This window comes from Crocodylus siamensis, chromosome 3, assembly GCF_052110815.1.
Source record: "Crocodylus siamensis isolate JL-2025a chromosome 3, ASM5211081v1, whole genome shotgun sequence".
NCBI lineage: Eukaryota > Metazoa > Chordata > Crocodylia > Crocodylidae > Crocodylus > Crocodylus siamensis.
In genome coordinates this window covers 188,840,874-188,866,872 of record NC_143397.1, presented here as the reverse complement: position 1 = coordinate 188,866,872, position 25,999 = coordinate 188,840,874, and the positions used below count along the sequence as shown (strand labels likewise).

The 25,999-nt window shown below is 44.2% G+C and overlaps 1 protein-coding gene and 1 long non-coding RNA gene across 2 annotated transcripts; one reads left to right on the top strand and one right to left on the bottom strand.

Annotated features, from left to right (window-relative positions):
* The first annotated feature begins 1,027 nt into the window (after positions 1-1,027).
* LYPLA1 (lysophospholipase 1) lies at positions 1,028-18,149 on the top strand. Its single transcript, XM_090039969.1, has 9 exons — positions 1,028-1,190; positions 2,226-2,257; positions 6,057-6,122; positions 7,405-7,452; positions 8,431-8,501; positions 10,535-10,608; positions 10,910-11,011; positions 12,926-13,102; positions 14,261-18,149. The coding sequence occupies exons 1-9, from the start codon at positions 1,122-1,124 to the stop codon at positions 14,312-14,314; spliced, it is 693 nt and encodes a 230-aa protein (XP_089896095.1). The 5' UTR covers positions 1,028-1,121; the 3' UTR covers positions 14,315-18,149.
* On the bottom strand, positions 6,283-25,919 carry LOC149869236 (uncharacterized). Its single transcript, XR_016441428.1, has 2 exons — positions 25,614-25,919; positions 6,283-6,912 (listed from the first exon to the last, which is right to left on the bottom strand). It is a non-coding gene; the product is annotated as an uncharacterized LOC149869236 (long non-coding RNA).
* Positions 25,920-25,999: the final 80 nt, after the last annotated feature.

Here is a 25,999-nt window from a genome sequence, read left to right as displayed (position 1 = left end):
TCCAAGAATTCTGTTGGCCTCATAAAAGATACATTTACCCAAAGAACCTTGTCTTGCTGTGGCTTCAAAGATGATGGTGCTAGACGCCACCCCTAACTGACTGAGCTGTAAACAGGTACCTGATTATCCAGGCTGGTGTCAAAAGTGATGCTAATCACACCATTCCCTTTTTCTGTTGTTGGCTAAAGAATCTGGCAGGTTTTACCTATACTGACTGAAGGGATTGCTAGACTTCTGTGGACCTTTGACCTCCACCAACCCACCTCTTAGCACAGCACAGGACCACATACATGGGCAGGCAGCACAGACCAGCTCTCATGCAGTGAGTTCTGCTACTTAAGGTTGCTTCATGAGAACTCTTCCATGGGCCCAAGCCTCAGGTTTAATGGAGCATAGTTACCCCTGTTTAATGTTTGTGGTGCAGAAGGATCAAACTGCACCCCTCTACATGGCAGATCTGGCCATTTTGACTGCTATACAGCAAACCCATTGCTGCCTCACAGACAAGGGCCCAGGTTTTCAGTGGGGGGCATACTCCCTCTTTGTAGACATGGACAGATACCCTAGTGTAGTGTTAGTGGGGCAACCATCTCGCCTCCTCGCCCCTACACACCAGGGCCGGGCACTGAAATAGCGTCGGGAAGGTAAAGCCACACCCGAGGCGTCCCCCGGGACTAGGCTCGACACCAGCCTCCAACAGTGCGTCCGCCTAGGGGCTTCCCCACGACGCTGGCATAGGCGTAGGCAGGCAGATGGGCAGGAGCAAGCAGGCGTCTAGCCAGCAGCAGGGACGTGGCGAGACCACAGGGTCTGAGCACAGCCCCACCACACACAGGCAGTAACCAAGACTTAATAAAAGACCACCCCGCAGACGCCGACCCTCCCTCGCCTTAACAGGAGCAGGAAACCGATCGACGGGAGCGGTGTCCAGTCAAGTTGAAGGAGCCCCCTGGGACAGCCAATGGGCGTGCGGAGCGGTGACGCACGAAGTGAGGGGGGGGGTGCCCCGCTCTGCGTGGGTGATGCGCCCGCCCTTGGGCTCCTTCTCGCCCTCGCACGGCCCTGCCCCACCTCCCTCGGGCCCCGCCCCCCCCGCGTGGCCGCCCGCTGCAGCGCCGTGCATGTGCGGCAACAACATGTCGGCGCCGTTGCCTGCCGTCGTCCCCGCTGCGCGGAAGGCCACTGCCGCAGTGAGTGGCTGGGGCCGGTGGCCGCGGGGCCCCTCGGCTGGCGGGCGGGGCGGGGTTCCCCTTCGTCTCCCAACCGCCCCTCAGCCGTTCTGGGCGGGGGGTGGGGGGACGTGCAGAAGCCCTCGGTCCACCTTGTTCCCCGGCTCGGGGCCGCCCCGGCCCACCCGCCCTTCCCTCCCGGCTTCTTCACGACCCTTTCATATATTCTTGCGACCTACCTTTGGGTCACGGCCTATGGGTTGAGACACGCTGCCCCAGATGAAGCGTGGAGACCTGGAACAGGGATCCGCAGCCCACCACTTCTGGTGGTCTCTGGGCTCGGTTATTTTTGTGGCGGGGAAAACGGGAGTGAGAAGGAAGAACCTTTTTATATGGTTTCAAACAAACTGCTTTTCATGCGATCCCTGCCCTGTGAGCTGTCTGCCCCTAGGGCGTGCACGCGTTCACAAGACTCAGCCCAGCGCGTCGGAGCAGGACCCGGTAGTGCCCAAACCGTTCTGCCCGGTCGGGTCTTCCGAGCCCTTTGCACCCGTGCGTTGCTCTGCGATTTTTCTGCTCTCAGGAGGGAAAATGACGAGCTGGTGTTTTCCAAAGGGCACGAAAGTCAGAAAAGGTTGAGAACCAGGGGTCCAGGCTTGGTAGCTGAGTGGTTCGTGGCCTGTCCGTGAGCCAGATCCAGTGTGAGGGCTGAGCACTGTATCAGTTCACCGTTGGGGTCCAGTGAAAGGCCATGTGCTAGATTAGGCTGTGGCATGCCTGTGTGCATTTGTACTGGGGCTTGCTAGGCCATGTAGTCCAGCTGGCTGGACTCCCTGCAGAGCTGAATATTTGGTGGCAGGAGAGAGGCACAGCATTAATTGCCCCAGCTCTGGGCCCTGTCACCAAGGGCAACATGGCCCCACAGGCCAGAGGTTTAACACCCCTAGCATATACTTGGCAGCCTGTGGCTTTCTAATGTGTCATAATGTATTTTCCTCCATGTCTTTTTAACGGATATCGGACAACTCTTAAGTTCTGCGTCTTTTTAAATTTTAGGTCATATTTCTTCATGGATTGGGTGATACTGGGTAGGTATAATAGTTTATTGAAGTGTATCTGAGATTTCTTTAACATCATGCAGGAAAAATGTTGTAAAATATGAGTGATCACAATTTTTGTTGTTTCTTTACAGCCACTGGTTGCTGGCTGTTACCTGACTGCTCTGCTGGGGGGTGGAGCTCTTCTCTTTGTGGTGGTGGTTGATGCTTTTGACAACAGCTGTGAGGCACTGCAGTGAACTGTAGCATGGCCAACAGCTGCTAGGGCTTCCCACCCCGCTTGGCCACAGCCCCAGTGCATAACCTGGGATTGTGGAATGGATATGGGCATGGGCTGTGGGAACTGGAAGCCATGGCAGGCTAGGAGCCTGTTGGCAGTGCTTGTCCAGGACACTAAGAGATACCCGGAGAGCTGTTTGCAAGACACAGCGCAGCTATGACGTAGTCCTTAGAGCCCCTCACCTCTTCTAACATTGTGTCTGTCATATGCGAGGTGGTATTCACCTTCTTCCTGGTGTGCTTTTAACTGGTTTTGTCATGGGTTGGGGGATGTCTGTATGCTCTTATTTTGTCACAGGACAAAAACATTTGTTTTGTAACAGATGCAGCATCTGTTCATACTCCTAGAGTTTTACTGGCACTTTTCTGGAGAGTTTTTTGTTTTAATGAATTCAGACTGTTGAGACCAGTTTAGTATGTATTTGTCCCCTGATGAAAGGAAATAATAAGTAAAATTGCTTCAAAAAGCTCAATACATAAGTTTCTAGCTCAGCTTGGTAGTTGAGTTTGAATTAAGCCTTACTTAATTAGTTCTTCCTAGACAGAATGTTTTGGCTTGTTACAAGTAGTAATTTCCAAAATAATAGGCCCTATATTGATATAATCTAAGGAGAAAGCTGTAACTATGGTTTAAGTAAATACATTTAGTATAGAGTTTGCTCAAATGGAACGAACAGAGGAGACTTGATTCTGTGCTATAACCATGTACCAAATACTCAGTTCCTCAAAGTAGTTTGTGAGTAGCTCAAATAGTCCACGTGTCAGATGAGTAAGACTTTCTGCGATAATATATTGGTGCCAGACCTAAATTCCTCATTTATATAAATAGTCTTGGTGAAGTCAGAACAGTTAGTATGTTATTATCAGGGATCCAGGTTTTCTGTTTCCCATGGAAAAATGGAGTAATCTGCAGATTTTACCTTTTACTGGAGGCAAATGTAGGTTTCTTATTTTACCAGAGAAACCCGTGGATTTTGCAGTGAGCTCCTTGCAGGTTGGCAGAGTTCCCCCACCCCTGCTGGTGCCCCTCACTCCCCACCTACAGGCTCCCACTTCTTCTGGTGCCCTTCACTCCCCACACACAACACCCCCAGCCCTGTCCCTACCCCCTAGCTGGCTGGACTCCCTGCAGAGCTGAATATTTGGTGGCAAGGGAGTGGCACAGCATTAATTGCCCCAGCTCTGGGAGCAATTAACAGTGTTAACTTTGATATTGCTCCCCAGCCACCACATCCCCTCCCTACCCACAGGGAAGAGTGGGGCGGGAAAGCTCAGTGCTGTCACTAGGAGCCTTGTGCTGCTATGGCTAGGTGCCCCAGCCCTGCCAAACAGCAGTGGGGGAAACAACTTTAGTGCTGCTGTGCCTCTGCTGCTGCTGGACAGGCAGGGGACACCTTGCCATGGTGGTGCAGGGCTCCCAGGGGCAGCATTGAGCCTCCTCACCCTGCCCTGCTGTGCCAGCCCTGCCCGCTGGGCTGCAGAGGGGAGGGCAGCAAGGCAGAGAGTCCCAAGCGGGCAGCACACACCCACCCCTACCCTGTGCTCCAATCTGGGGAGCATGTGTTATATATGAATCTTGTAGGGTTAAAGCAAGACTTTGTAATGCTAAAAGTGAGGCTGTTTCTTTATCCTTTTGCCTCCATTTCATAAAAGCAGACACAGCACTTACGAGACGGCGTGGAGGGAAAAGGGGTACTGTGTGAGGGTTACTGATAAGATATGAAACTAGCTGAATCCAGTCAACAGGGAAGACTCATCAACAGGAGAACTGTGAAAGTCGGGCATGATTTGTTTTTGTTAGATAAAGAAACATCTTGAGACAAAATATGTAATTCACGAGAGTTAAACTTCGGTGTTCACACCCATGGTGCTGCTTGATTGGACAGAACAGTGATTTAGTTAATAGATGATTGGGAGCACGAGCTAATCACGAACTAACGCTTATGCACTTAGAAAGTATAAAAGTATAAAAAGGTATTATAACTAGTAGGTGGCGTCCCTCTCTGTAGAGGTACCTCACTCGAGTGAATAAAGATTCTGAATTTGACTTTGGATACTTGCTCTGCGTGATCACTGCCCATGGCTTTAAGAGTGTAATTCGTAATACATGTGGTCCCCATGGAATTGCACACAGTGGCAGGGAGCCAGCTCCCTTGATGCCCCCTGGATGACCCACTCACTGCTCTATCCCGCTCCACGTCTGGGCCCTGCGGCTGTGCATTCTGGGCCTGGCCCCCACGCACCACCTCGGCTGGGCAGTAGCCCCAGTCCTGTCCAACTGCCTCTCTTCTTCACTATGGATGCCTCAATCCCACCCCCCGACTTAGCTGTGGGAGCTGCTCTCCAGGCTGCCTGATTGCCCTCCTCCTGCTTCCCCCAGCCCATTGCAGGCTAGAACTCTGCCAGCCTGCAAGAGAAAATGGGCCATTCCCTATATTTTTCCCCTTTATAGGTGAAAATCTGCACTTTTCTCCTTAAAATGAGAAAATCCACGTTTTTCCCTAGCAAACGGAAAACACAGATCCCTGATGATCACCAACTGTACATCTGTAGGTGTATAAAAACAATGGTAGGAACGGATTACAGTTACTGCTTCTAGATTTATTACATCCAAAAAGCAAATTTATTTTCATTCCTTTTGATTTAGCATGCTTCAATTTTGCAAAATGGTTCTAGAGAATAGAATATACATTTTTAAATTTAAAAATATAATTGATGTACATTTGGGTTAGATGGGCAGGAATTTATTGCTGACAGATCACAGATGCTTTATATAGGTGTATACAAATGTATATCCATATATATTCTGGTAAATAAAAGAGAAGGGAACTAGTTTTCTTTTTAGATGCATTTAGTATTGTACGCAACAGAAAGAATTATGTTCAAGTGCAGTGCTTCTCAACCCTTTTAGAGTCACGGCACTCCTACCAAGCTCTTTTTGATCATGGTAGCTTCCCTGGGTATGAACTACTGTTGATGCTGCCCCAACTTACCTCAGTGCTTCTCAACCAGATGCTACTATCTCCAGATAAAACTACCCCACACCTGCTGCACATCTAATCCGGGAGGGCCTTTGGTATGGGAACATCCTTCTCCTGCAGCCTCAAGCAGGCAGGAGTTAGCTCAGGTTGTGGGCCTTCTCTGTCACCACTTTCCTTGCCCTCTTTCCCCCTCCCAGAAACAGAGGCATGTGTGTGGAACTGCCGCATGGGCCTCCCAAGGAAGGGAAGGGCAGGGCTGCAACCTAAGCCAGCTCCTCTTGCCTGCTTTTTGCTGATCAGAGAGCCCTAATGTAGTAGGGGTTATGCACAAGGCAGTTTTACCTGCTGCTGCCACAGCAGTCCTGAGGGGGTTTTCCAGCACCCTCATCAAGAACTACTGTTCGTTACATTTTGCCCTAGGGGTGGTTTTTAGACATGTTCGTAATCTTGTTTTCAGAAGTGTTCGAACCTTTTCATCTTGTGTAGCATTGTTACTGCAGCAGTACTTAGATATTAAACTTAATAGAGCTGAAGAAGCAGATGCCATTTAACATACTTTTCTCCAACAGACATGGCTGGGCAGAAGCATTTGCAGGTATCAGAAGTCCACATGTAAAATATATTTGCCCACATGCGTAAGTTCATAATTTGCCTTTTTCATTTTTTCTTCCTCTAATGTAGATTAAATTTTGTAGGGAGACTGTCAGAAGGAAAGGCAGTGGTACTTGGGGGCATTTAGTGTTTTTGTGAACCAGGTTCTTAAAATTTTTAACTTACTATACTGGAAGCAAAGAGTACAGATTGACTTTTATTAGTAGATGTTTTGGATGGGGAATCCAGGAAAAAGATGACAAAGCTGAGATGGAAATACAAAGCGCCCGAGTGAGGGATTAACAATCGAGGGATGGGGGAGAGGAGGGAAACCCGACTAGGTTACATACGATACAATGTTAGCCAACTAAGCCCGGGGGTGGAGGGATGTGGAAGGGGAGGGAGGGGTCACGATGCTGAGAGGGAAAGGAGATAGATACACGCATACCCGTTACAGTGGTCCGCAATGTTGGAGGAAGTGGCTCGGAGATAGCGTCTCAGTCCACAAAGTCCGATCACGGGGGTCCTCTTCGGGTGGGGTGGGGTCGTCCGTGGCGGCAAAATCCTCTCAACGCAAAGCAAAGTGGGGCGGGGGGCGGTTCAGGTAGCGGTGTCCTCCGGGTCTGGTCCGGCGGCAGCTCGTCTGGGGGGGTTGGTGTACTGGCGGTGGCCCGTGATGTGCTCCATGTAGATGTCGCGGGACCAGCGGATGGTGTCGGACACCATGAGGCAGCGCATCAGCTTGGTGTAGCGGCGGGAAACGTGGCATGCGCAGAGGACGCTCATAGTTAGTAGGGTCGGAAGGGACCTGAGCAGATCATCAAGTCTGACCCCCTGCCATGGACAGGAAAGAATGCTGGGGTTGTGCTTATTTAAAAAATAAACTTTTAAAGGTTTTTTATACGAGTTACTTAAGAACACACTACACTATTTATATTTTGTTCTGTTCTTAAGCAAGAACAAATTTTGAAAAATTATCTGTAATTGCTTAAACTCACCAACTAATTTGACTATTGTATCTTTGGTTTTACTGCCATTATTTGTGAACGGCTAAACTTAAAAACAAACACTCTATTCATTTTAGACTTGTTTGTACACTTTCTGATTCATTCTCTTCTATTTGTGATAAAAAACAAAATTAGTCTTCCCAAATGTTTATTGTCAATTTTTAAAAATGTTGAAATAGCTGAATCCAGTTGTACTTTAAAAATGGGATGAGACATCTAATTTGAAAAATGCTATGCTAAATTGTAAATAAAAAAAGGGTTATCTACATTTGTTCCTGTCAAACTTAATTATACCAGTACTGTTTTGCTCAATCTCTAGGCCAGTTATTCCTGTTTCTCTAAACATGAATATGGCTATGCCATCTTGGTAAGTACTTGTGAATTAGAAATAATTGTTTATAAAGTTTTAAATGTTTATGTTTATTGGGCTTAACTTTCAAGATGGTTGAACTTGAATTACTAGCTGAAATCAACTGCAAATGTGGAAGACTTTTAGGTTTAGTGTTGTTCCAGTTAAGGGTTTCTGTTAATGGCATCTGCTTTTTAGGTTTGTTGATATTAGCTAAGATGGCATGCCAGCTAGGTAGAAGAAAAAGATGCATTTTAACACTGAAAGCAATTACATTTATAATACATGTCATAGTCTTGAGTCTATGAGAGCCTTTTTTATTGTTGGTAAAAATGAAGAATAATAGAAATGTTGAGGAATTTGTTTTTTACTAGTACAAATAGATTTTTTTTGTATACCATTAAGATGGATATTTATGAGAAAGTCTTAGACTTCTTTTAGGATGGATGTTCTCAGGTTGTTTTTTCTTGTTTTCAAGCATAGATGCATTAACTAGTCCTCCTTCTTTCCCATCTCCCATGCCTTCTTCCCCTCAGCATTTTGTAGAGTACCTGAAAAAGTATTTCATTTCAAAGCATAATGCCTATTATTTGTTGGTCCAGAATGTAGTCCCAAATCTTCTAATTTAACGTTCAGTCTTTTAAGTATTTGAACTGAGTTAGCTTACCGTCATAAATTTAGAAGAGAATCTTTTAAAGTATAGAGTTGTCTGAAAAGTCTAGTTTTGTTAATCCACATTTACAGTCACATTTATGTTGCTGACTGTCAGTGTAAACTATGTTTTTTCTTAGCTACTGTTAACGTGGTGCCAACTGAGGTGAGCCCACATTGCTGATTAAGGAATTGTCCTCTGCCAAGAGATAAGTTATTTGAGATCGCAGAATATTAAAGTGATAAAACACTTAACTCTTAACTTCTTATTCTTGGTGTGATCTCTGTTATGCCAACATATAGAGATCTTAGTTTCCTAATGAGTAATCTCTATTTTGCCTTAAGGTTTGATATTTTTGGACTCTCTCCAGATGCACCAGAAGATGAACCTGGTATCAAGCAGGCAACAGAGAATGGTATATTTGGGGAGGTGTTGAAAGTATTTTCTTAAGATTTTAAAAGAGAAGGGTTACGAGTGCTACACATCTGAAATAGTTCCTTCATTCCCAGCTATATCTGTAATCTTGGTCTTTTACTTGGATAAGCAGCACTGATCATTTACACAGTCACAACTCTAAATGTATCCAACTAATTGGGTAATTTAATAAATTTAACTGCACAGACAAATTGCCAGAAAATTTCACTGAAAAGGCTTTTTGTATTTGTGCATGTGATATGTATGTCTGAAAGCCACTGAGTTTTAAGAATTTTGTAGATCAGGGCTGTCCAACTTACTTGGCCCTGTGGACTAGATCTGAACTGTGGGGCTTACTGTAGGCCAGATGACCCACTTCAGGCAAGCGGCTTGTCTGCACAGCTGCTTGAGCCATTCCATTGGCATGCCTACAAACAAATGCGGCTGTGAGGTATGTGGCACCTCAGACCTGTCTGTGGTACCACATATCGCACATTCAGGTGTTTCCTGCACTGCTCCCTTGCAGTGCTGGTGGGATTTTTGACCCTGGGAGATCCTGGGGTCAAAAAAAGTGGGGCGGTTCACATGGCAACAGTGCTTGCTGTTCAAAACTGGAGCCTGGATGGCCAAAGCTATGGTCCATCTGCTGGCCAGACTCCCAGCTGCAGGTACACTCCAGCTTCCCAGGACCCCAGGTAAAGCTCCTGGGAACAGCACAGTTGCTGGCCCCAGCCTCCCCTACTCCACTCAGGATAACCTTCCGCACATCAGAGCGCATGTGGCATAAGCGTTCCCCAGGGACAAGTAGCAGCAACACAGGTGTGCCACTGCTACTTGTCACCAGGTAACCAAACGTCTGCACTTGTCTGAATGTAGCCCAGGAGGTGAGCACTGTCACTATTCGCCCTTTTCTCCTGGTTGCTGATTTGAGTCCACACTGGTGACCAAAGACCTCAAATTCAGTGGTGGGCAAAGAAGTGAAGGGGTGAGTAGAGGTGGTGTTCATGTTCTGTATTCTGGAGCTGCACTGACACAGCAGTTCTGGCAGCTGTGCTGACAAACCTCACAGGCAGCTTGAAGCCCTTGAGCCACTAGTTGGAGAGCCCTGTTCTATGTAGCAAAGCCCAGTGGGGTGACAGAAACATCTTTATGCCACTCAGTAAGCAGAAGATGGCACCGTGGAATTAGGACTATTGTGAGACCTGATCCAACAACAACCACTCTGAGAGAAAAGCTGATGTTTGTGGCCTGAACTTTTAGTACAGAGGCTTTGGTGGAAGCATAGTTTCCCTTGACACCGAGGAGAACAACCATACTCCTTATGTTGGAATTCTGATGACCCAGTCAGTAATTCAGTTAAAATGCCTTTGTAAATCCAAAGACCAATAGCAGTTGTACAATTATTTAAACCAATGCTCTAAAATACCATAAAGGAATACTAACTATACACTGGATAACAGCATTACAATACTTAGTAAGGACTGCACCCTTATAGTAGTTACACTTTACAAACATTTGATCAAAGTACTTACAACTGGGCTAGAGGGAGATTTTAGCTGGCTAGCTCAAGCAGGCCAACTCATACTAGCAAAGAGCTCTTGTTTGCTTTCTTTCCATATTGTACTCCTAAATTCTCATGATATACTAACTGGAAACTTCAACTATATTTGTCTTGCTGTTTCCACACCCCAATAAAACTTGCTTTGCCCACCTGCTTTAGATTTCCCAGGGATGATGTCCCATGTGCCAGATTGGTACCATTTCTCTCATATTTCCTTAGAGATTAGCACATCTGTAGCCCTTTATACTCCTTTCTAAGGACATGAGCGTTTTCAGTGTTCCAAGCAATTGCCTGTCTGACTTTTTGTTTCTCAGCTCATGAATTCATGTATTTTTGTGCTTGTGTCTTGTAAAACATCCTGCCACCTATTGCATTACAGGTCTTAATTCCTACACCTTTTCCATAATTTCTATCTCCTGAAGTCCTCTTAGATTTGCGTGCATATTAATTACTAGATGTTATTTACATTCCAGTTAAAGCACTGATAGATCAAGAAGTGAAAAATGGAATTCCTTCCAACAGAATAATAGTGGGAGGATTTTCTCAGGTAAGATAATAGTTTGGAAGAAATGTTGGTATATTTTCCAGGGAAATTTAAGTTGCTTCCTTGGCATTAGACAACCTTGATCTTTTAGGTGAAGGAGCTGATGATGCTATCTGCTTCTGAAAACTTTCAGGCCATCAGTTTCTATTTGCCACCAAAAGCTCATAATTTTCTTCATGCACTGAAGAGCTACTAAGTGAAAAAATGAGTTTACACACACTATACATATTTTTACTATATATCATTAAAGTAACTGCATCTCATATTTTAACTTCAAAATAGTAATTTTATCTATTTTCCTTAGGGAGGTGCCTTATCTTTGTATACAGCTCTTACAACGCATCAAAAATTGGCAGGGGTCTTGGCACTCAGCTGTTGGCTTCCATTACGAACTACTTTTCCGCAGGTATTTGTTCTGCTTATCTAATGTAATTTGACTTGGATAAGGCCACTTAACATATATTTTAATATGTTTTGTTTTGCCCTTCATGACATTGGTTCCATAGACCAATGCCTCTATGCCCTGTTATCTGGAATCATATGGACCTGGTGAGCAATCTGAGGATTGAGGGGAAGCTTGGTGACAGCAACCATGATTTGGTCAGCTTCTCAGTTCACCAAAGAGCAGGCGAATCCCTCAGTAAAACCAAAATCCTTAACTTTGGGAAGGTTGACTTTTGCAAACTCAGAGATTTGGTAAGTCAGGCAATTAGGGGCCATATCCCCCTAGATAAGGTAGCATATAAGGACTGGTCATCTCTTGAGAACGTAATCCTTGAGGTACAGGGGAAACCCATTCCATCTCGCATGAAATGTAATCAGTGGGCAAGGAAACCCCTTTGGCTGAACAAGGAACAGTTGGACTTCATTAAACTCAAAAGAGAAGCCTACTCCAGTTGGAAAATAAGAAGTATCACCAAATAGGACTCCACAGCACTTTCCCGTACCTGTATGGTGTGGTCCAGAAAAGCCAAGGCACAAACCAAACTCAGGCTAGCTTCGGGGATCAAGGACAACAAAAAGTCTTTCTTCAGATATGTGGGAAGTCGAAAAAAGAATAAAGATAGCATTGGGCCCCTGTGGGATCAGACTGGACAGCTGACATCCGATGCCCAAGAAAAGGCAAATCTCCTAGATTTATTTTTTCGCATCAGTTTTTCACCCTACCAAGGGGATCACACTGTCAGAAAGGACATGGACCAGCCTGGGAGTAGGCATCGGGCCCAAAATTGATGTGGATCAGATGAAGGAACACCTTGAGAATATGGATATTCGCAAGTCTGTGGGCCCTGATGGAATACACCTGAGAGTCTTGAAGGAGCTGGCAGACATCATTGCAACCCCCTTGGCAAAGATATTCGGAAATTTGTGGTGCTCGTGCAAGGTCTTGGAAGACTGGAAAAGGGCCAACATGGTCCCTATCTTCAAGAAAGGGAGGAGGGATGACCCGGGGAATTATAGACCAATCAGTCTGATGTCCATCCATGGAAAAATCGTAGAGAAAATTGTCAAGGGGTCCATCAATGCCAGACTAACAGAAGGCAAGTTTCTGAAGGCCAGCCAACAGCTTTGTGACTGGCAGGTCTTGCCTGATCAACCTCATTTCCTTCTATAACCAGGTGACATGAGCCCTGGACAAGGGAGGTGACATGGACATCATATATCTGGATTTCAAGAAAGCCTTTGACCTAGTTCCCCATGATGTCCTTCCTCGTGGCTAAGATAGGGAACTGTGGCCTTGATCATTTTATGGTTCAATGGCTAGGTACTTCTCCAAAGTGTTGAACATCCAGTTACGTCTCATTAGTGTGAGTGCATCACAAACTTTAATTCATCTTCTTTATTCTGATATGTGATGGAGTATTATAACAACATTATGGATGGGGCACATTAAATCCAGAGTTTGCCAGATTGTACATTAATTTAGGTGCTTCAATTGAAGGTCCAACATGAAACACACATGCAGCCTGTTGTTTGGAGTGCTTAACATTAGTTTATAAAGTTTTGTGATAAAAGCTTTGTACCATGTTTTGACACTAATCCTCAAAAACCCCTATGAAAGAAAGATAAATGTCTCCTCTGTTTATGCCTAATGACTCTCAATAGTGCTCATTTGTCAAGATCATATTACCTTGTTGCAACAGCATCAGTTGCCATTAACTTCAGTGGCCACTCCCATTCCAACCCATCTGCCTTACACCCAGGGGAGTCCCCAAAATCCAGTCATCCGTATACATGTGAAAGCACTAAATATACCCCAGTCTCTGTCTGTGTTGCAAAACCCACCCTTTGTAATGTGCTTTTTTTTTCTTTTTGCCAGGGCACTATCAGTGGTGTCAACAAAGAGATTCCTGTTCTTCAATGCCATGGGGACTGTGACCCTCTGGTTCCTCTACTGATTGGTTCTCTCACTGTTGAGAAGCTAAAAAGTATGATAAATCCAGCCAATTTAACCTTCAAGACTTACTCAGGCATGATGCATAGTTCATGCATTGAGGTAATGTTCTAAATTAAAACAGATTTTTTTTAGAGAAACCTCTTTAAACTTTTCTTAAAGCAGAAAAGGTCAACCTCAGTGCTCTTGTTCAAATGGAACTATTGCTTTGTGACTGTTTATAACATGGTGCTTAATACTTCATTTAATTGTCTCTTGGGCCAAACAAATGTTGAGGCCAGGCCTGGCTACTTGCTAACATGATTTGCCTTCTACAGTCATACTTGTGGCACTAGCTAGTCATAATTTTTCAGTCCTCCATTTTAATAGGAGACATGAGAGGTACCGAGGATGAAATTAATTGTTCTTTCATTGCAGGTTTTGGAATCATTACTGGCCTTTTTTATTTCCACCTTCTCTTCTGTATAGCTCAGCAGTTGTTCCTGCCTGCATAAATGCAGGATACTTGTTTACATTGTTTTCATGAGCTAATGTAGTCCAGAATTCTGACAAAGTAACACCACAACTAGCTATTCTGGAGAGAAGAACTTGCTTTGTGAATAAAAGAGGAAAAGAAAGAATTTAGGGTAGTAAGTACAAGGGCTTTAACTAAAAATAAATTGGAGGGAAGCCTTTGTAGCAAGCTGGTTTAGGCCTTTACTAATTTATTTTCACTCAGACAGTGAAAGTTTTGGTTGTGCCACATGGTGTCAAGGTGCCATGTCTATCAGCAGGAGAGGCTTATTCAGGCAGATATCCATATGTCCAGGACCACATTTACAGGAAGTGTCCTGCTTTCCACAGATCAATGAATTGCACATCATCAACTATAGTAGTACTTAAGGATGTAGAATTTCATTTATTCCCATTGTATCTTTGTTAGCGTGAATTAATAAGGTTCTTCAGGTTACTTAACTGCCACAGCGGTGATGTCTACTTTCCTTGTAACCCTTTTTTTCTGAAGATGATTTTTTATTTCAGAATCTCCTTAGTAAAGCACACAGGACAGTAATTCAAAGAGTGAATTTCAAACTTCAAAGAGTTTGATTCAACTAAGACCTGTTTTGATTAGAGTTGGTTGAAGTTCTAGAGTGATAAAAAAACAATAGGTCATAGTAACTGAAGTGATGAAATCCTAAGGATTTAATGAGAGCTAACTGCTGCAAATGCTATAATTGAACACTGAACTCTTCTCTAACATGCACTTTTATCCTTGAACAGGAGATGAAGGATGTAAAGCAGTTCATAGACAAACACCTACCTCCAGTCGATTGACATGATTTAAGAGGCCTTCTGTATAATACACCAGCATCAGCTGTGATTGTGTTTAATATTTTTCCTGTGCCCAATTTGAAAGCATTATTTCTATACCTGCTGTGTTACTACCATATTGCAAATGTGTGCCTACAAGGACTAAATAGTATATGCTTACAAGAAATGGCAATCTTTCAAGTTTTAATCATTCATTGGTGGAACTACAGAAAATAAGGCAGCTAGGTAACATATTAGGAAGTACCTGACTATGCTATTTTAAGACAGAGCTGCTTTTTGATTGTATAATTCTTAAAGTATTTATATGGCTACTTAAAAACCCATTTTGTTTAAATGAGCAATTTATACCTGGCCTGTTTGTTATATTTGGAACATGATTTATTCCTGATACATACTTAATTAGTAAGAAATTCTGATACATGAAAATATATTAGGATATTCTGTTTATCTATCTGATGCACAAAATATGCAACATGTAAAACACAATAGGGGTATGATGGGGGAATAAATATTACTGAGTATAAAGCTTTAGATGTTAATGTTTTAAACATTTACTGCATGTGAAAAGAGTTATCCTCTTATATACAAATAAATATGAATTAGTAACTTCAAGTATTATGTTCTGTATTTAAACCATAAGAACGTAAGTGCCATATTGGGTCAGACAGATAGTCAATTTAGCACTGTATCCTCTGAGAGTGGCAGGAGTAGATGCACTAATCCAACCTAGGTTTTATTCTTAAAAATAATAGCTGATCACAGAATAGGAAAAAATTCCCTCTCTCGCATCCATCTGTAAGTTATCATTATGGGGAAAGTAAGGGGGCTCAGTGATTCTTTGCCAGACACACATTTACTACTGTCATTATTTGGGGCTGGCTGAGGTTTATTTGTGTATGCTGACCTTGAAAACTGACACAACAAAATATGTTTTCGCATTACATATTTCTCCCACACTTCAGGTCTCATGGTTCTGTTTTTTGTAATTTACCAAATTTATGTTTAAGTGATACTGTATTTTTGTATTAGTAATTGCAAGTAATTCTAAACTTTGGCTTAGAATAGTGAACTGGGAAACAATGCATTTGCACACACTGTGTGTATTTTTAATAGAATCATCTGTGACATTGGCATTAACTAATTTTACCTCCTAAGTGATATAGTATGGAATTGGAATAATTTAGACTATACAGTGAGAAACTGGCAACTCTTCCCTGAATTGTATGTGCATATGGGTCTTCAGCCTTCATTTCTAAAGAAAATGCGTGACTTGACACATTGAATACCATTCTCCAGTCACCTAGAATATTCCTAGAATATATAAAAGCATGCCTTGATATATACCTCTAGTGTGAAAGGTATTTTTTTATCTCATGGAAATTTAACATTTTCAGAAGTGTGGAACTGCTGATGTACGTTCAGCACTAGATTAGCAGGATACCATTTCAAAACATTTGATCAGAAACTAGATGAGAGACTGGTTGGGTCATTTAGCCCATTTTCCTACTGTTGCCAGGTTGTCGTCTTATTTTACTTTATGAAAATTATTCAGTCACGTTCTAAGGCTGTGTCTGTACTAGGAGCACTGTATAAGAATACCAGTATGTTGTACCTGTAAAACACCTATGTGCTATACCAGTGATGCTGTGCTTAGTACCTGTAGAGCAGATCCCTTTTCAAATGAAACAAACTATCCTTGCTCTCTGATATAATATCTATGTTAAGGAAGGTCTGGCACAGTTGTCACTCAGGAGCACCTCCAACTTGACATAGTTATTCCAGCAGAATTCTGTAGTGTAGATTTATCTTAGTATCTACAGTTAAAATATTTTCCCATATCCAATACATCTCACTTTTAGCAATCTGTTTCTCTTCCTTATTAATATATCAATGTCCCAAGCTATATAGGGCAGTTTTCTAACTGAAGTGGCATACTTCAGATATTTAGTCTTTATGTCCCCTCTGTAGCCAGTCTGTACATATCTTGATATGAAATCAGAAATAATTCCTTTGATCCTAGTTACTTCCTTGGCAAAAAACAAACTGAAGAGTCTTATTTATGTCCAGAAGGAAGTACAGTATTCTAATTATAATCTCAAAGCTGTATTGAGAAAGTGTTGCTTTCTAGTTCAGAGTGCGAATTCTGAAATTACACTGGCTCCTTTTGCCATCATCTCACACTGACTACTTGCTTACCAGTACGATCTCTACTTCTTTCTTAATCTTTTTTCCATTTGTGTCTGAAATACATCCCCAGGAGTGTTTTATGCATGTTTCTAATCTGTAGGTCCTTCCTGTACTCCTTTCTGCACTGTTTTCAGTTTAGTGTCTTAATATCATTAATATACTATAATTTTCCTCCTCCAAATGAGCAAACATTTTAAAGTGAGACTATTCCTCCCTCTATTAATCATATTTTTCCAACATTGATACGCTGCAGTTCTATTACTCTTGTTCATTATTTCTAGTAACCAAGTGTTTTTGTCTTGAATGTTGTACTAAAAACGTATTAAATTTATTGCATGTATTTTGTGTTCTAATTTTATCTAAATATATAGTCAAATGTAACAAGATTTATCTGTATATGGTGCTGTTTTGCTGCTGCTTGTTAATGCTTCTTTTAGTCTTAAGGAGCTGTAGTGACTAAAGCAGATGCAAGTAAATGTAAACTACTGCACTTTGCACTATTCTGCTCCTCTGCTCCTGAAGAAGGAATCTTTTTCCAGTTCTTTGCCAGGGAGAACTGGAAGTTGCAGCTAAGAATCAGCACCAGTGCTGATTTATTGCAGGTTTCCTATATCTTTCCTAGTTAACACAGCATGTCTTTTGAGCTTTGGCTCTTTGTAGGTGCCGGGGTTGGAGTAGGACTGAGGATGCTTTGGCCACCACAGCTGCCTCCGTTGACTGACATACTGGAGATGGCATATACCCTGGGTTGAAAATGAGCCTGGGCTGCCAATTCTCAATATTCTAGACCTATAGGGTTGTAGATGTCAAAATCATTAATTTGGCACTTGGAAAAGTAGTAATACCAGTTTCTAGAATGTGTTTGTTTATTTGATTTTTTTCATTCTTCTCATCCACGTGGAAATGACTACTACAAATACTGTTCAATTGTTGAAATCCAAGAGTACAATCTAAATATCTGTAGTTTACCCCAACTAGTAAAGAGAGCTAAGTACGTGATTTCCATGTTTGTGAATTAATTTTAGAAATGTACCTAAATTTGACTTTTGTGCAATCAAAAGTTTTAGACTGCCACCTGAACATGTTATCTACTTGCTAATAAAACCAAATTGAGTTTTACATCATAGGTCAAATCCTGCAACCATTAGTGGCTGCATGAAACAAAACTTTTGGCTTATTTGGGAACTTTGCCTTATTGAGGCCTGTCAGATTTAGTTATTAGCCTTTTATGTTACGTAATAACAATGCAGTAAGTTGCTAAAAAGTACTGAACACTATAACTGGCATTAAAGCAGCTAATGTATTCTCTAATGAAGTAAATACACTTCATTACAACTAATAGAATGCCTCTTCATCCAGAGGTGCCATTTCACACACAATGAATATAATTTAAGAATGTATTGTATAGGATATTAATAAAGCCATATGTTTAAGCCATGGGTATCTTACATTTTATAAACAATCATTTAACAGTTAGCTTTCCTTTATGTCAAAGCGCATAATTGGATGTTTAATATGCAAATGAAGATGTTATTACTTAGTTTCCTCATTTATTTATAAAACTTAAGTTTTGTTGAATTGATTTTCTGTAGTGGAAAACTGTAAATCTCTTTCAGTTTTTATCACTTAAAATAAACTTGAAACAAATTAGTGTTTTGGAAGAGTTCTTTCAGACAAGTGCTGTATCATCCTGTAGAAAGCCAGCTTTCGTGAACTGTGTAATAGCAAATCACTCCAGCTGTCCTGGAAAATATTCAGGGTGCATATTTTGTTTCTTTTTTGTTTTTTGGGGGAGCAAGGAGGACGCTTCTCCATTTTACAAAGAAATTATAATTTGCAGTTACTAAAAAGGGAAAAAAATCACTAAGTTCTCATCCTCTTTCCTAATGTTCATCCTCATTTCATTTTAATTCCTTTTTTTCCTAGAAATATAAACTAAATAAAATGTGCAGGAAGAACAAATTTGCTACCTAGTGTCCTTATTTTACAATAGCAGAAATGATATGGCATGGTTTGGCCGTGCCAGGCTGCCAACTAACAGCCCCCATACCCACTATGCTAAGTATAATGGCTTGAATAAGGAACTGGCTTTCGGGCTGGGATTATGGCTGGAAATTCTGCTTGGGCCACCCATCAGAATACCTCTGCACGACTGGGGAATTGTCCTGGACATCTTGACCAGAGACTGGCCCAGCCCAAAGCATGGTTTGGCCATGCCAGGCTGCCAACAGACTGCACCCTAGCCACTGTGCTAAGTGTATGGAACCGAATAAGGAACTGGATTATGGGCTGGGATTATATCCAGAAATCCTATTTAGGCCACCCCAGACCACACCTCTGTGGCACCGGGGGACTCTCCTGGGCATCTCTGACCAGAGACTTGCCTGGCCCAAAGCGCAGTTTGGCCATGCCAGGCTGCCAACAGACAGCACCCCAGCCACTGTGCTAAGTATATGGTCTTGAATTAGGAATTGGTTGGTGGGCTGGGATTATAGATGGAAATCCTTAGGCCACCCCACGCCATGACACAGTGGCACTGGGCCACTCTCCTGGACACCTCTAACCAGAATCTTGTCTGGCCCAAAGCGCATCTTGGTGCCAGACTGCCAACTGACAGCCCCCCATTCCCACTGTACAAAATGCATTGTCTTGAATAAGGAATTGGCTTTTGGGCTGGGATTATACTTAGAAATCCTTTTTGGACCACTCCTTGACTTACCTCTGCCACCGGGGAACTGTCCTGGTCATCTCTGACAAGAGACTTGCCCAGCCTAAAAGGTGGCTTGGCTGTGCCAAGGTGCTAACTAGCAGCACCCTAGCCACTGTGCTAGATATATGGATCTGAATAAGGAACAGGCTTGTGTGCTAGGATTAGAGCTAGAAATCCTTCTTGGGCCACCCCATGGCACACCTCTGTGACCCTGGAGGACTCTTGTGGACATCTTTGAACAGAAACTTGCCTGGCCCAAAAGACAGTTTGGCCATGCCCGAATGCTATCTGACAGACCCCCAGCCACTATTCCAAGTATAATGGCTCAAATAAGGAACTGCTTTTTTAGAGTAGATTAGAGATGGAAGTCCTTGCCGGGCCACCCCACTCTGACTGTGGCACGGAGCAATTCTCCCAGGCATCCCCTACCAGAGTATTGTCTGGCCCAAAGCGCAGTTTGGGTCTGCCATGTTTTCAACTTGGAGAATGTTCCCCTTCTCCCCCCAGTGACTGTACTAAGGACAGTGGCTTGAATAGGGAACTCTTTTTGGGCTGGGATTAGAAATGGAAATCTATCTTGACCACCCCACACTATGACTCTGGCACTGGGGGACTCCCCCAGACAGTCTTTGCTAGTCTTTGGTCAGAGATGTCCAGGACATTCCCCCCAAAACCAGAGAGGCATGACGTGGGGTGGCTCAAGAAGGATATCTAGGTATAATCCCAGCCCAAAATCCAGTTCCTTATTCGGGTCCATGTATTCAGTGCAGTGGTTGTGGTGCTGTCAACTGGCATGCTGGCATGGCTAAATTGCGCTTTGGGCTGGGCAAGTCTCACGTCAGGGATAGTCCCCTGGTGGCACAGAGACATGGTCTGGAGTGGTCCAAGAAGGATTTCAGGGTATAATCCCAGTCCATAATCCAGTTCTTTATTCAGTTCCATATACTTAGTAGAGTGGCTTGGGTACTGTCTGTTGGGAGCCTGGCACGGCCAAACCGTGTTTTTGACCAGGAAAATCTCTGCTCAGAGATGTCCAGAAGCATCCCCCGGTGGCACAGAGACATGGTCTGGCGTGGCCCAAAAAGGATTTCTGGGTATAATCCCAGCCTGTAATCCAGTTCATTACCCAGTTCCATGTCTTTAGCACAGAGACTGGGGTGTTGGCTGTCATCAGCCTAGCACAGCCAAACCATGCCTTGAGCTGGGCAAGTCCCTGGTTGGAGATGTCCAGGGGAATACCCCAGGGCCACAGAGTCATGTTCTGGGCTGGCCCAAGAAGGATTTCTGGGTATAATCCCAGCCCATAATCCAGTTCCTTATTCAGGTCCGTATACTTGGCACAGTGGTTTGGGTGCTGTTTGTTGGCAGCCTGGCACACCCCAACTGCATTTTGGGTCATCCAAATCTCTGGTCAGAGATGTCCAGGCGTGTCAGAGATGTGGCCTGGGGTGGCCCAAGAAGGATTTCTGCATATAGTCCCAACCCAAATTCCAGTTCCTTATTCAAGCCCATGTATTTAGCACAGTGGCTGGAGCGCTGTGTTTTGGCAGCCTGGTATGACCAAACTGCACTTTGGGCCAGGCTGGTTAGAGACGTCCAGGAGAGTCCCCCGGTGCCACAGAGGTGTGGTCTGGGGTTGCCTGAACAGGATTTATGGGTATAATCCCAGCCCATAATCCAGTTCCTTATTTGGTTCCATATACTTAGCACAGTATCTGGGAGATGGTGTCCGTTGGCAGCCTGGCATGGCCAAACCGCACTTTGGGCTGGGCTAGTCTCTGGTTACAGATGTCCAGGACAATCCCCCTGTCATGCAGAGGTATTCTGATGGGTGGCCCAAGCAGAATTTCTAGCCATAATCCCAGCCCGAAAGCCAGTTCCTTATTATATTTAGTATAGTGGGCATGGGGGCTGTTAGTTGTGATCATGGTTCTTTGGGACAGTCCCGCAGTGGCATCACCACAAAATTTGGGGTGGCCCAAGAAGTATTTTGCCCTATAATCCCATCCTAATCTGACCTTCATTTAAGGCTCTGTACTCAATGAGAGAAACTATTTTATATATTATTACCTATGCGTAGCTAATGAAATTTTGTGTCTTTAGGATGTGTAATTCATTAATAACAAGTTTTTATTGGGTCTAGATTAGCTTTGAAATAGGAACTGGGAAAAGGGAACCAGGAATATGGAACTGGGAATAAGGAACCAAATTCAGCCCCATATGGGAAGAGTCATAACATGTAGAAAGGTGCCGGCTAATATCATGCTGCTACTTCTTTTTCTTTTTTTTTTATGATTTTACTTTGGAGGAGACAAACGAATAAGAAAGAAATGAGGAAGGCAAGTTAGCTACTCTTCCTGGCTGAATAACAAGAGCAGCATTGCACCAATACTTAAATTTGGCAGAAGATCGGACAGGTGCCACCTTAGAGACTAGCTAGTTCAGAAGGGCATGAGGTTTTTGTAGGTGATGGCCTACTTCATCCCATACTAAGTGAGTTTGGTCCCTGTATTTTCTTTGGAAACGTTTGGAATTTTCTGTCTTCTGAACAATTTGGAGTTAAAATGTGCGTGCTCATTCTAAAATAGCTGCTTGACTTTGTGGTACACTGTATGGAACGTATCTTTACAGGGCCTGCAGCGGAACATTTCTGTCCTTTCCCCGATGCCCAGTGGGTGTAGTTTGTTGGTGGTGGGTTGTTGTTCTCTGCAAGCTGTGAGTGTGGGTGTTGCTGAATCCCATTCCTAATAAAGATAAAGCTGTTTACCATCCCACCAGTCTCAGCTGACTTGAGGACAGAACCCCAGGGGCATGGAGGTCTGAGCGATTACCCCATCCCTGGAACCCAGTGACCAAGGACAAACATGATATGGTGTCAGAAGCGACCTCTCTCAGTAGAATCCCCAGCAGCCTGATTAAGGGGGTCAAAGCTTTCATTCAAAAGAAAAAAAAAAGGATAATTTCAAACCTCCGGCCAGTCATCTGGAGCAGGGGTGTAGAGCAATGACCCTTTGGAGCTACCTGTGGTGCTGACCCTTGGCCACTGACTGCCCCAGAGGGCAGAATAAGGGACAGCCCTTATTCTGCAGCTGATTGTCATTGGATGGAGTTCCTGAGTTTTGTGCTTGGGTCATGCTGATTGCTGCAGGAGCCTACTCTGTTGCTTGTTGCTTGCCTTTTGGTTGCCATGGAGGGTCACCCCTCAGCCTCTTTCGGGGGTTGGGGTTTGATACAATTTGACTGCTGCAGACCAGAAGAACCTACGCTGTCGCTTATTGGGAAGCCTGTTGGAGCTGCTGGAAGCAAGCACCCTGCTTCCTTGCTGTAGCATCTCAGCAGTGACTGAAAGCTGCCAGTTACCTACCTGTGGTTCTTGAGTCAAGGGTTGACTAATGCATTCTGGTTTGTTTTGTGATTCTGGTTATGCCATTTAAGTTCACTTGTAGATAATCTTTCCTATTATTCTTGTTTTGTAAATAAAGTGTAAATAGTTACGCCAGTTAAGTGTTAGACCTTCTTGGGACCAGAGGCTGCTCTGTGGTGAGCAGGGGCTGGCTGGAAAGTAAACTGGTGCTGGCCAGAAGCCCTGCCCCACTCTTACCACTTCATCCCTGATATTTGGGCAGGGGTGGTAACTATTGGGCTACCACCTGGGTTACACCTGCAACCAAGGTGGACCTTCTCAAACTATACCAGTACGTTTTCGAAGGGTTGGGCCAATTTCCTGGGACCCACCACATCTATGTTGTCCTGGTGGTACCAGTAGTGCATGGGTGCAGAAAAATTTCCTATGCAACCTTAGGCAAATTGAAGACCGTCCTCAAAACACTGGAAGCTATGAGAGTCATTATGAAGGTGACTAAGCCCACATCCTGGATCAATAGCCTTGTGATCCCACAAAAGAAGGATGGTTCACTACAGCTTTGTTTAGACCCACAAGACCTCAGCAAGGCAGTAGTGAGGCAGCACTTTTTTATTTCCACTGTAGAGGATGTGCAAAAGAGCTTGTCAGGTAAAAAGCTGTTCACCATCCTTGATGAAAAGGATAGCTACTGGCAAGTCAAAGTGGACAAGGAATCAGCAGAGCTGTGTATCTTTAACACCCCATGGGGACGGTTCCACTTCAATCTCCTTCCCTTTGGTATTAAGTTGGCTAGCGAAGTACAGGCAGTCCTCGGACTTATGACACAATTGGTTCCTGAAAACCATGTCTTAAGTCAAAACGTTGCAATTTGGAACGGATTTTCCCATAGGAAACAATGTTATAAATGTGGGATTGGTTCCTGAACCAAGGCCCGATACCCTATTTTCACCAAAAATAACCCAGAATTATGTACTCAGTCAATTATAGATGGGTAGTATAGCTACATTAATGTATTTATATTTTAAATAGCAATCATATTGATTTGGAAGGACTTCTTTGAGGTGATTTTGCTGGACTTTTTGAAAGGCTCTTGGCTGGATTCTTCTCAGCAATCTTGGCTGCAGGTTTTTCTGGAGTCTTCTCTGTTTTCTTAAAGAAAGCGTCCAAGAAAGTTTGGACAGATGATCTCCGGGGAGATGGGTGACACAGCGACTTGTTCACTGGCATGGCATCATATCAGATCAAGCGTTGTAGAGTCGAAACTGACATCAGAAAGTTGAAACGAGTGTTAATTTAGAAACATTGTAAGTGTGAAATGTTGTAACTCAAAACATTGTAAGTTGAGGACTGCCTGTATTCCAACAGAAGAATCATGAGTGCTTTGGTGACATTTTGGGAATCCACATAATTGTGGATGACATGCAGGAGCTACCAAAGAGGAGCATGATACTATCCTGACAAGTCCTGGAGGAAGCACACCTGAAAGGAATAAAGTTTAATAAGGACAAAATACAGTTTTTACTCGACAGCGTGAGATATATGGGCCATATCTCCTCAAAAAGATGGTGTCAAACCAGACGATGACAAAGTGGAAGCCATCAACAGGATACCCCCTCCAATAGACAAAGAAGCCCTTCAGAGACTCCTTGGAACTATTTGGTACTTGGTGCAACACATTCCGCATGAGTCCAACTTGACAGCCCCGCTGAGAGTGCTTCTCAGGAACAACATTATCTGGCAATGCGGACCCGAGCATCAGGAAGTCCTGGATAAGCTCAAGCAAACCATCACAGCAGCACCTGTGCTCAGGTAGAGCACAGCAGAGCAGCTAGAAATCCAAGCCGATCTGTCCAAAGATGACTTAGGAGCATGTTGTTTCAGCAGAAGCAGCCAATTGCATCTGCTTCGAGGGCTCTAGCGCAAGCTGAGAGAAATTATGCTCAGATTGAAAAAGAACTTCTGGCAATTGTCTTCACCATGACAAAGTTCCACCAATGTGTATGGCACCATACAAACTAAGAGTGGATGTGTGGTGAAGTTGCCTGTGAAGTACAAGGACTATGTAATAGTAAAGGCTAGACCCCATCGGTGAGCCAAGTGCTAGCCACGTCTGGCTCCATGATCCCAAAACGTTCAGAGTTAAAATAGCTACTGATGAACATTCAACTACTTAAGAGCTCCCAGAGTAAAGAAGGGGGATGCAGTATATGGAATGCACCTTTACAGGGCCCGATTCCCTGTGGGTGTGGTTTGTTGTTGGTGGGCTGCTGTTGTGCTCCCTGCAAGCTGTGAGTGTGTGTGTTGCTGACTCCTGTTCCTAATAAAGGTAAAGCTATTTACCATCCCACCAGTCCTCGCTGACTGCTGACTCCAGGACAGAACCCCAGGGACACGGCCCATCCCAGGAACCCAGTGGCCAAGGGCAAACACTGCCTCAACATTTACATCGCCTGACTTGCCATGGGTGGCAGGCAAAAGGTCACCCTCAAGTTCACAAGGTTCTTTGGGTGAATCTGATCCCTTTTATTAGACCAACTTAAATAATTGGGGGGAAAAAAAAAAAAAAATCAAGCAAGCTTTTGCGTTTAAAAACCCTTCATCAGGCTGAGGAAGTTTCTGCAATTGATGTGTGCGCTTCCTGGATGGAATGAAAAGTAAAGAAGCCAGAGGCTGGGCTGGGCTGCGTGCAAGCTAGGCAGTCAGTGAAGACGTAAATTGAGGAGCCAGTGGGTGAGAGAGAGGCTGGGTGGTTTTGCATGCAAGGGCAGGCAACCTGCCCTAATTTGTCTGGAGCCGATTCATAAAGGCCTTTATTTGCAGCAACCGGCCTCTTACAAACAGCTTGTCCGGGGGACCGGATACACCCGACATGCAATTTAACTAGAGAATCACACAATACATTCAGAGGGGCCACATGCGCAAAGTAATTACAGTAGAACTACACACGACTGCTTAAAGTGGTCATAAATGTAGGCTGTCACGGGGGCCAAGTAATTATCCCGGGACAGAAATGACTACGCAGCGATAAAAAACGAACCAACCTGCTGAACAACCAGCGCTTGGCAGCGCGTCCCAACTCTGGTTCCTGTCCAGCTTGAATTTGGCGGGAGGGGACCCTGACCAGCCCGACTACTGGCGCTCTGCTCCGCTTCGCAGAAATGAGCGCACCAGCAACCAGCCCCAGCAGAAGGGAGGGGGGACGAGTGTGTGCGTCTGCGCGCGTGTTGCGCTTTCTCACCAATCCAGAGCCTCCTCCTCGCAGACCCCGCCCCCCGCTCTAGACAGCAGGCGCCGGACGAGCCCCAGCAGTCCCGCCTCCCATATCCCCAGTCGTACCTCCCACAGCTGCCAGGAGGGCGGGGCCATAGCGAGGCTTCGGCGCGCGGCCACGCTCGCTGGCAGGGGTAGCTTCTCCACCCCCCAGCAT

Excerpts from the sequence above, each read along its gene's own strand:
- LYPLA1 (XM_090039969.1), top strand. The coding sequence starts at position 1,122 with ATGTGCGGCAACAACATGTCGGCGCCGTTGCCTGCCGTCGTCCCCGCT. Across the intron at positions 2,258-6,056 it reads CATGGATTGGGTGATACTGG|ACATGGCTGGGCAGAAGCAT; the intron begins GTAGGTATAATA and ends TTTCTCCAACAG. Across the intron at positions 8,502-10,534 it reads CAAGCAGGCAACAGAGAATG|TTAAAGCACTGATAGATCAA; the intron begins GTATATTTGGGG and ends TTTACATTCCAG.